The 11223-nt window shown below is 43.7% G+C and overlaps 1 protein-coding gene across 1 annotated transcript; it reads left to right on the top strand.

Moving 5' to 3' along the window:
* The first annotated feature begins 8892 nt into the window (after positions 1–8892).
* Positions 8893–9999, top strand: LOC134958803 (paraneoplastic antigen Ma1 homolog). Its single transcript, XM_063941525.1, has one exon. The coding sequence runs from the start codon at positions 8893–8895 to the stop codon at positions 9997–9999; it is 1107 nt and encodes a 368-aa protein (XP_063797595.1).
* The last annotated feature ends 1224 nt before the right edge of the window (positions 10000–11223 follow it).

Below are 11223 nucleotides of genomic sequence, written 5' to 3'. Positions count from 1 at the left end.
AGGTTTAACAAAGGTGGGGGGGAGATTAAGAAAATCTTAAATAAACATTGGGGCATATTATGCCTTGACCCTTTACTTAAGGATGTGATCACACAACATCCTAGGATCATATATAAAAAATCATGTTCCCTGAAGGATCGTTTAGCTCCTAGCAATATGAAAAAAGTTTATAACTATGAAAGTGGAAATAGATTAGAAGGCTTTTTTCCCTGCAACAAATGTAAAATGTGTCAATTTGTAAACAGAGATAACAAACAATTCTCTAACTCATGTAATGATAAATCCTGGAAAATTAAAGGTAAATTAAGCTGCTTAAGCACTCATGTGATCTACATGCTGGAGTGTAAATGTGGGAAACGCTATATTGGAAAGACCAAGCGTACGTTGAAACTACGTATATTAGAACACACACGCAATATACTGCATAAGGTAGATAATCATAGTGTTCCACGTCATTTTGCAGAATGCACCAAATCTAGTTTAAATGGTTTCTCCTTTAAGGCAATAGAGAAAGTTTGCTTGGATGAGAGAGGTGGGGACTTGTTGAAAAAACTCAGTCAGAGAGAAACATACTGGATCTATACACTAAATACATTTGTACCCTTTGGTCTTAATGAGGGCTGTGATATAGTACCCTTCCTACATTGTTAATGTGTAAGTCAGGCCCCTTCTGATGATCCAGACGTGGCAGCGGTGGAGTCCCGGCGAGTGGATCGATGAGGGGATTCATGGCTGACACACTACACTTTACAGCACATAAATTCCTCCTTAGCTAGAGACGTTAGACTTAAATTAGAAGCTGACCGATGTTTTTAAAACCCTTACTAACTTGGAAAAAGATCAATTAAAATTAGCAGTGTGAAGTATTAAAATATCGCTTGCAGTAAAATGTTACATATAAGCCTCTGTAACGAATATGGTAATTATGGTTATATATTTTTAAATTATGTTCCGTGTGTATATGTTTTTAAAGGTTTAAAGTATATATACTATTAAAATGAATTGTTGTTGGTATAGATAGTTTTTAAGTTTGTGAAGTGAGAAGTGTCAATGCCATTTTCTGCCTCTTGAATGAACAGCTGGGATCAATTGTTGTTACTAGCAGATAGCTAGATTGCGGGAGACCTGTCTGTGGTAATTAACGTATTTGGATACTTGTAGTATAATAAATTATAAACCAAAGGATGTGCAATAAATGGGATAGACAATTCTCACTGAAAAGCCTGCATGGATACTCTGTTTTTGGTGAGAAAATTTTAATTTTTCTCTATTATAATTTCATGTGATCACTAAATGTGAATGTGTGACTAAATAGCATAAAGATTGAGTAACAGCTGTTTTGAATCGGAACGGGTATGTAACACCTTGCCTATGCACATTAACCACATCCCCTGTCGAAGACTGTGATTGGTCGAAACGCGTTGGGCGTGGCTATCTGCTGAGGACGTTGTGACGTCACCCGCCGGGTTCAGAGCCGACGAGACAGTTCCAGCTCGATTGAGCATAAACCTGCTGGTCGTGTGAACTTCACGGAGCTTGGAAGTTTTAACTGCAATGTATGTGGATATTACTTATTTCTATATAAAGTGAACTATTTTACATTTACCAGTGCGCTCTCCTGATTTGTTTCTAGCACCAATACCGTTTGCTCCCTGGCTGGGAGCTGGATTGAGCAGCACTGGAATAACTAATTTCAAAGAGACTCTGGAAAACACGGACATGCAGCGCAGAAATTGAATCTTGTTGTTTCATATATATATATATATATATATATATATATATATATGCCGAAAAAATTGAAGAAGCAGGGAGCGCCAATAGTGCTTTAAAAGAGTAAAGATATTTTATTTAAAAAATCCAAATTGGTGACAAGTAGAAACCCGTACCATAAAAGGCGGTCAAACCACCGCTCGTATAACTGGCATAAGATTTACCCCACTGTGTAAAGCAGCATTCTTTAATTCCAAATCCAAATGTCAGACCACGCCCATACGCGTTTCGTCATTCGACTTCGTCAGTAGGCCTGGTCGTCAGGCAGTCCGTAGTGACTACAGCACGGGGGTCTCCGCTCTCTCCCGCGAACACCGGGACTCTCACTGACACGTCCCAAACATCGGATGTTAGCGGAGACCCCCGTGCTGTGGGGTAAATCTTATGCCAGTTATACGAGCGGTGGTTTGACCGCCTTTTATGGTACGGGTTTCTACTTGTCACCAATTTGGATTTTTTAAATAAAATATCTTTACTCTTTTAATGCACTATTGGCGCTCCCTGCTTCTTCAATTTTTTCGGCAGAACTACTACCCGCCCGGGATCGGGTACTATTGGGGAAGCGACAGCTGGAAACTCCAGAAGTGCACACTGACAAGAGTCGTCCATCAAATGCTATTGGCAGTCAGTGAATTTGAGGAATACTGTCCCTAGTTCATCTTTGGACTTACAGTTCCACAGGACTCTTTACATATACAGAAAAACTTCCACCTTGTGATTTGCGCTCATACTATCTGTCTCTACATATATATATATATATATATATATATATAGCGCTGCACTGTTGGTACTGCTGGGTACCTGCTCCGGGGCCCTCCTTAGGCCGTGGTGGCTCAGTATATATGCAATGGAAGGCGGCACTCGGAGACTGTCATCAGTTTAAAAAAGTGTGCTTTTAATCGACGTTTCGGGAGACGTACTCCCTTCCTCAAGACACAGCAAACCAAAAGTGCAAGTGCAAAACAACATTTAAATAACTTACCAGCCCCTGGCTCGCCCGTTCCCGCCGCAGACAGCGGCGTCCCGCTCCACGGCGCCCGCACTTCCGGGTTCAGATGACTCCGCCCCTCGGTCGTGTTGTCCTTCCGTGGGCGGGTGATGCCGCTGCTGCAGAGGGAGGCACAGGAAGTGACAACGCGTTGCCATGGGGATGTACTTAAACAATCACTACACCTACGAAACATGTAAACATGACATTAAAGATCTGATTACGCATTGTGAAAATGAATAATTTAAACATGAAAAAACCCCAAAGTGCACCATTAAGACACACACTGCATACTGCGAGGGTGTGATGACAACAGTGACAAACGTGTCTAAAATCCATTGTTTAAAAGATTCCATTACTTATAAAAAAAATAAGAATGAGAAATACGACATATACGTTAAGGCAAAAGGCAAATCCCCTATCCTCAAGGCTATATCACTTAGGTCAATAGACACTTACTTTACTGGTGATACTTACTATGCAAATTAGCAGCACACAAAGCATGAATGACACATGTCACCTCTGTCTCCGCCAGATCTACGTGCCACTATTTTTATCTGATTTTTACATAGACAATGCAGCTTGAGCAATCCTGCACTAAAGCTACATGTCACCTAACTCCACAGGGGCCACTGCTTATCGATGGCATATAGGCCCGACCTGCCGACTTTAAAGAAAACAATTGAGGCTCAGGTATTCATTTAAACCCCGCGGGTGGATCGTATCCAGTTTATGGATCCACCTTGCCTCTAATCGTAGCAATTTATTGGCACGGTTACCTCCCCGCAATGAATCTGAGACCTGGTCCACAATTTGGTATCATACCTATGCCAAGCTGTGACGCATCTGTGCAAAATGACGCGCCACTGGTTGGTCACTTTTGCCCGTCATCAAAGCTGACCTGATGGCCGATCGATGTTGGGCCATCCTTTCCTTAAACATGCATTGTGTTTTGCCCACGTAGTGTAAACTACATGGGCAAATCAACACATAAATGACAAACACTGAACTACATGTGAGTGCACGTGGAATCCTGATCTTTCTTCCTGTGTGGGGGTGCGAGATGGAATCCCCTGTCAGCATGTAGCTACAGGTTGTGCAGCCCAAACACTTATAGCAACCCGCCTTGCCTGTCAAAAAATGAGTGTTGGGTTGTGTCACTTTGAACCCAGTCACATCGTTCTTTACTATTAGATCTTTTAAATTAGCGCTGCGGGTATAGCACGGCATAATGCTGCTATTTTTTAACACTTGTAGGCTAGGGTCAGAGGTTATAATAGGCCACATTTGTTTAACTTTTTTACAGGTTAACTTACTAGCAGTGTTGAATTGATTAACCCACGCCACCTTGGTGGATTGATCAGTGCGTGTCTTCACCTGCAATAACTCCTGTCTATTCTTTGATCTGGCCCTAGCACATGCTTGTTTCAGTAACCCAGGGGGATATCCCCTTTGTAAAAACTTTTCAGTCATGGCTTCAAGTTGTGTTTCCAGGTCCTCAGGGGTGCTGGTAATTATGCACACACGGAGGTACTGGGAGTAGGGTAAGCCTCGAATTAGCGAAGGCGTGTGGAAGCTGTCATGTCTAAGCAGCGTATTACGGTCAGTGGGCTTGGTGTACACTGTGGTCTCAATCTTTCCCTCTCGGAACATGATTTTAATGTCCAGAAAACAAATTTCGGACAAATGGGTGTTAAGAGTGAATTTGACCGGACTCTCAGACCGGTTGTGACAAGTGTTTTTTGAAGATCCAGAGATAGCCGGGCAGATTAAGTTATACACACGATACATAGATGACCTCCTGCTGTTCTGGATTGGCAAAGAGGAGGTCTTGTCTAGATTGGTCGACACACACAACCGGTCTGAGAGTCCGGTCAAATTCACTCTTAACACCCATTTGTCCAAAATTTGTTTTCTGGACATTAAAATCATGTTCCGAGAGGGAAAGATTGAGACCACAGTGTACACCAAGCCCACTGACCGTAATACGCTGCTTAGACATGACAGCTTCCACCCGCCTTCGCTAATTCAAGGCTTACTCTACTCCCAGTACCTCCGTGTGTGCAGAATTACCAGCGCCCCTGAGAACCTGGAAACACAACTTGAAGCCATGACTGAAAAGTTTTTACAAAGGGAATATCCCCCTGGATTACTGAAACAAGCATGTGCTAGGGCCAGATCAAAGAATAGACAGGAGTTATTGCAGGTGAAGACACGCACTGATCAATCCACCAAGGTGGCGTGGGTTAATCAATTCAACACTGCTAGTAAGTTAACCTGTAAAAAAGTTAAACAAATGTGGCCTATTATAACCTCTGACCCTAGCCTACAAGTGTTAAAAAATAGCAGCATTATGCCGTGCTATACCCGCAGCGCTAATTTAAAAGATCTAATAGTAAAGAACGATGTGACTGGGTTCAAAGTGACACAACCCAACACTCATTTTTTGACAGGCAAGGCGGGTTGCTATAAGTGTTTGGGCTGCACAACCTGTAGCTACATGCTGACAGGGGATTCCATCTCGCACCCCCACACAGGAAGAAAGATCAGGATTCCACGTGCACTCACATGTAATTCAGTGTTTGTCATTTATGTGTTGATTTGCCCATGTAGTTTACACTACGTGGGCAAAACACAATGCATGTTTAAGGAAAGGATGGCCCAACATCGATCGGTCATCAGGTCAGCTTTGATGACGGGCAAAAGTGACCAACCAGTGGCGCGTCATTTTGCACAGATGCGTCACAGCTTGGCATCGGTACGATACAAAATTGTGGACCAGGTCCCAGATTCATTGCGGGGAGGTAACCGTGCCAATAAAATGCTACGATTAGAGGCAAGGTGGATCCATAAACTGGATACGATCCACCCGCGGGGTTTAAATGAATACCTGAGCCTCAATTGTTTTCTTTAAAGTCGGCAGGTCGGGCCTATATGCCATCGATAAGCAGTGGCCCCTGTGGAGTTAGGTGACATGTAGCTTTAGTGCAGGATTGCTCAAGCTGCATTGTCTATGTAAAAATCAGATAAAAATAGTGGCACGTAGATCTGGCGGAGACAGAGGTGACATGTGTCATTCATGCTTTGTGTGCTGCTAATTTGCATAGTAAGTATCACCAGTAAAGTTAGTGTCTATTGACCTAAGTGATATAGCCTTGAGGATAGGGGATTTGCCTTAACGTATATGTTGTATTTCTCATTCTTATTTTTTTATAAGTAATGGAATCTTTTAAACAATGGATTTTAGACACGTTTGTCACTGTTGTCATCACACCCTCGCAGTATGCAGTGTGTGTCTTAATGGTGCAAATTGGGGGGTTTTCATGTTTAAATTATTCATTTTCACAATGCGTGATCAGATCTTTAATGTCATGTTAACATGTTTCGTAGGTGTAGTGATTGTTTAAGTACATCCCCATGGCAACGCGTTGTCACTTCCTGTGCCTCCCTCTGCAGCAGCGGCATCACCCGCACACGGAAGGACGTCACGACCGAGGGGCAGAGTCATCTGAACCCGGAAGTGCGGGCACCGTGGAGCGGGACGCCGCTGTCTGCGGCGGGAACGGGCGAGCCAGGGGCTGGTAAGTTATTTAAATGTTGTTTTGCACTTGCACTTTTGGTTTGCTGTGTCTTGAGGAAGGGAGTACGTCTCCCGAAACGTCGATTAAAAGCACACTTTTTTCTACTGATGACAGTCTCCGAGTGCCGCCTTCCATTGCATATATATATATATATATATATATATATGATATGTAAGTTCAGGCAGGGCTGAAGGTATATTTTATGAATTTACCTGTTTACAATTTATTGGATTATATATTATATGTGGAATAGGTGCAGGGGTGCTTAACATTGTGGCCTATGGTAGAGCAGCATAGAAAACAAAGAGAGGGGGGCTGTATGGGAGCAGTGGCTGCTGTCAGTGACCATTGTGTGAGGCACTGACAGCCCTGACAGAAACTTCTGGATGAGTCGCGAGCGCCCGAACACCCACGCGAGCACTATGTCAGCTACTAACCAGGGGGGGAACTGCGCGCGGCTTAGGCGGGAAGGGAACAGCTCGAGCCAGGCTTCAGAGGAGTATAAATATAGCTCCTCGCCGGCTATGAGGGAGACTGCTGTTTCCCCGGGTAGTGTGCACATATTATCTCTGGCACGCTGCTAAAAGTAATGCAGTGGCGCCGCTGAGATTTTATAGTGCGCCGGCACCGGGCTTACCTTCTGATGGAGGGGAAGGCGGAGTTAGGGGCTCCGCTGGCTGCTGAGCAGTGGCCGGGGAGGCGGTGTCGCTGTCCGTGCCAGGGCTGAAGGCGGTGGGAGACTGCAGCGACGTGAGGAGTGCAGGCAGCGGGAGGCGGTGAGCGGCTCCATAGCAACGGTGGGGAAGCCAGAGCGGGACCGCCTCCAGTAAGCTGATGAGAGGCCGTACAGACTTGAAGCGCCGCCTGTAGCTGCACCCATCAGCCGATCTAGCCTGTCAGTGACCTGCGGGGAGGAGTCAGGGGAGTGAAGGCCAGCAGTCTGCACTTCTGAGGAATGTAAGTGTACATTTGAACTACTGCATGACCGACACATTGAAATACAGAGCGCCCCTAATAGACTTCCAAGCAGCAGATTACTTATGGCATCTCGGTGAGGAGATCATTACACTGCAAGGGCTCAATTCATATACAGCCATAGCATAAATTGCAGGAAATAGGATCATCCACATAGGGATGTGTGTATAGATGAAACAGCAATTGTGAGACATTAACTAAAAATTGTATCCACTAACAAGGGTAAGTTACCATTAATTGATCAAAGAAAGTTCAGCCCTACTCAGTGAACTTGCTAAAGTATAAGGAGGCATCACTAATGTTTATGTCATATGGGCCACTGCATGTTGTAACCTCTATAGACTCAAGTGTGAGATCCAGCGCTGCACTGCCTGTTATGTGATGCCCCACAGACTGTAACATTAATGTGGTTAAGCATGAAATATTAGATAGTTGCTATTTGGCCCTAGAAAAGAAAGTGAAGTAGTAGCTGTATGCAGAAAAGGTCAACCCTGAGAGCCCATTAGCCAATTGCATATCATCACCTAAATGGAACTTTGCAGCGAAAGTGGCTAAAACTATGCAGTTATAGGACATTAGCTGCTACATCAGGTAGAAACTCAGCAAGGGAAGGACACAATTGTAGCAGAGTGCAGGGCATCCATTTACAGTGTGGCAAGTAATTTAAACAACACAGCTGCAACAGTAGAGATTGATACAGTTATTAAATACCAGCTGTCAGACTACCTAGAACTTTAGGAAGAGAAAACACAATTGTAGCAGAGTGCAGGATACTTTACGCAGACTGTTTCATAGGCATTGCCTGATATCTATTTATGTGGAGAATCTAGCACTATTGAGGAGATGGACATCATACTACATATACAACTCATCCTATAACGGAGTCTTGGTGTGGATTTATTTCAGTATACTACACTGTATAAAGCATCTTCTGTAGAAAAAAAAGGAATCTAACCCAACAGACAGTGGAGGGCCTTCCGCCCGTTTAACTTTGGATGTCAGGCCAGGTAGTCATTAGTGTACACTGATTTAAAGGTCCAGTCATTGCACTTATTTTTTGAGTACCCGGGTCACTCCTACATTAATATTACGGTAATTTTTGTGTATTGCATGCAAAATAACTAGTATAGTCTCCAGAGAGGGGAATAGTGGGACAGGATTGTGAATGTAATTTGTCTTACTATTTTGGTGAGAAATGTTTGCATTTAACCTTTAAATACTGTTCTGTGGTAAATAAATGTACATGCTTATACTTACCATATGTAATGTGATTTGGAATTCCATCTGGAAACCCTGGAAATGAAAACAGAAGAACAGGTATAACATGATACTGTAAAGAATGTGCCCCTACATACACTTATGATACTGATAGTCTTACAATTATTATACCTTATTAGAGGGGGGGGGGCTTACCCAGGCAAGCCCAAATAATCAGCTTGGGTGGAGGCACAAATACTAAATAAACCATCCCTTAATTAGATATCCATTCCCTGGGACATAAGGGAGGGTTACATTTGTAGGCACCGCTTGAGATCAATTTGTAAGTTACTCAGGGATAAGTAAAGCACAGTAGCCAAAATGCCACAATATACCAGGAGTGAAGCATTTGATTGGTGTATAAGAAAGGGAGTAACTCCTGAAAGGAGTTTTGTATTGATGGGGGATCTCACAGACACCCGTGATGGTACCATTATGACAGAGATGCTATTTCTTTTTGGGGCAAAGCAACCAAGTATTGCTGATAAACAATTCAGGGAAAGTGGAGAGTTGTGTGCTGTATTAATAACTACTAGTCTTGACTTAGAGTCTGAATTGCTTCCCAAAGTGGGGGCTGTGAGATCTAACCCGGAACGCAGGTGGGTAATTATATGGCCTGAAAAGGATGGCAGTGAAAGGGCTGCTGAACCATTAATTGTGGGTGACAATTCTTATCCGGCTAGTGGAGATCCCTCTGCAGCTGTGGGAGAAGGTAGTCAAGCACAGGGCATTGAAGAAAAATTAGGTAATCAGTTAGAGGTTATAGCTGATAAAGTAGTACATAAATTAGAAAGGTGGCACTATGAGGGTAGCTATAGGGGACTAAGACTTTTTTCAGGAATACTTCCTGTGCCTACCGGCGAGGAATCTTATGAGGCCTGGGGGGAGGCAGCCATACAGCAGTCTGAGGAGTGGCATTGCCCCGGTCATATAAAGAAACAAAGGATAGTAGAGAGTTTACGGGGACCCGCTATGGGAATTATTCAGGCTACTAGGAAAAGTAATCCTGAGGCAGCTGTGGCTGACTACTTTCAGGCCTTAGAATACACATATGGGACATTGGAGGATGTAGGTGATTTGGTTGCTAGATTCCATCATACATATCAGGAGACAGGAGAAAAGTTGTCACAGTATGTGTATAGACTTGATAACTTAATTCATAAAATCATAGATAAAGGAGGGTTAGCTCCTGCTGAAGTGGATAGTAGCCGATTGAAACAATTAATTAGGGGAGCATTAACAACTGACCCTGTTGCTCAGCGGTTGCGTTGTACAGCTTTATTATTAGGAAGCCCCACCCTTAATGATTTAATTAAGGAGATTACGCAAGAAGAAGCTTTAATCGCTAATAGGGAAAAACTAATGCCAAGGCTGTCAAAGTGGTGGTACCCTCCCCTGAGGCCCAAGGGTCGAGGGAAGACAAGTTAGTTACCTTGGTAGTGGAACAAAATAAGAAAATAGACCAGCTTATTCTGGCTTTAAATCAAAGGGTGGTACCCTCCAGCATTACTTCTGGTAATACCACTAGGGGGTTTAACAGTGGCAGGGGAAATATTAGGAGAGGTGTAAATTTTATAAGCAGAGGGTGTTTCCAATGCGGACAGTTAGGACATAGAGCAGTGGAATGTTCTATGGGCTGGGGAATGAGTGGAGTAGGAACTAATAATCACTCAGATAATTCCATTCATCAGGGAAACGACGGTGGGAGATTGGTGGACCCCTCGCCGTCTCCCAGAAATTAGATGTAGATTCAATGGGGAGTACCCTGTGGAGTAGTACTATTCCGGATGGTATGATAGGACCTGCTCCATGTGTGGTCGTTAAATTAAATGGACATCCATGCCCTGTTTTGTTGGACAGTGGGTCCCAGGTGTCCATTATATTTGAGCATTGGTATAGACATTATCTCTCTGATGTCCCTCTTATGCCCCTGGAAGGACTGGTAATTTGGGGATTAAGTGAACAGAAATACCCTTATTTAGGTTATGTGGTAGTTAACATAGAGTTTCCGGAGGGATTTATGGGTGTGTCGGAGCCATTACCTCTAATTGCTCTGGTATGCCCAGAGTCCCCAGGTGATAAAACTGTAATGCCAGTGATCATAGGGACTAATGCTCATTTATTCAGGGTCCTCAGTGATTGGTGTTTAAAAATGTGTAGGGAAGCCACCACTATTACTATGTGGACTTGCCATGAGAAATACAGGGAAGGGGAGTCTGAGCACAGAGAGCCCTCTCTGGCTCGGGGTCTGTCCATGGAAGATTTAACTCCATGTTTTGAGGGGAGTGACATTGGGTTGGTAGAACGAAATACTTTATGTGAGGAATTGATGGAACGAAAGCATGTCTTCTCTCTTGGGGAATGGGATTTGGGAAAAGCAGAAGGCGTGGAACACTGTATAAAGCTGACTGATGAGACTTCTTTCAGGGAGAGGTCACGCAGACTTGCTCCTGCAGATTTCGATGATCTCAGACAGCATCTTCAAACTCTCTTGGAAACAGAAGTTATTCAACACTCTGAAAGTCCATATGCATCCCCTATCGTAGTGGTCCGTAAAAAGAATGGCAAAATTCGAATGTGTATTGATTATCGCACACTTAACCAACGCACTGTGCCAGATCAGTACACAGTTCCTAGGATAGAGGAGGCATT

Source organism: Pseudophryne corroboree, chromosome 9 (assembly GCF_028390025.1).
Source record: "Pseudophryne corroboree isolate aPseCor3 chromosome 9, aPseCor3.hap2, whole genome shotgun sequence".
In the NCBI taxonomy this organism is placed as follows: Eukaryota; Metazoa; Chordata; class Amphibia; order Anura; family Myobatrachidae; genus Pseudophryne; species Pseudophryne corroboree.
This window is presented reverse-complemented; position numbering and strand designations above follow the sequence as displayed.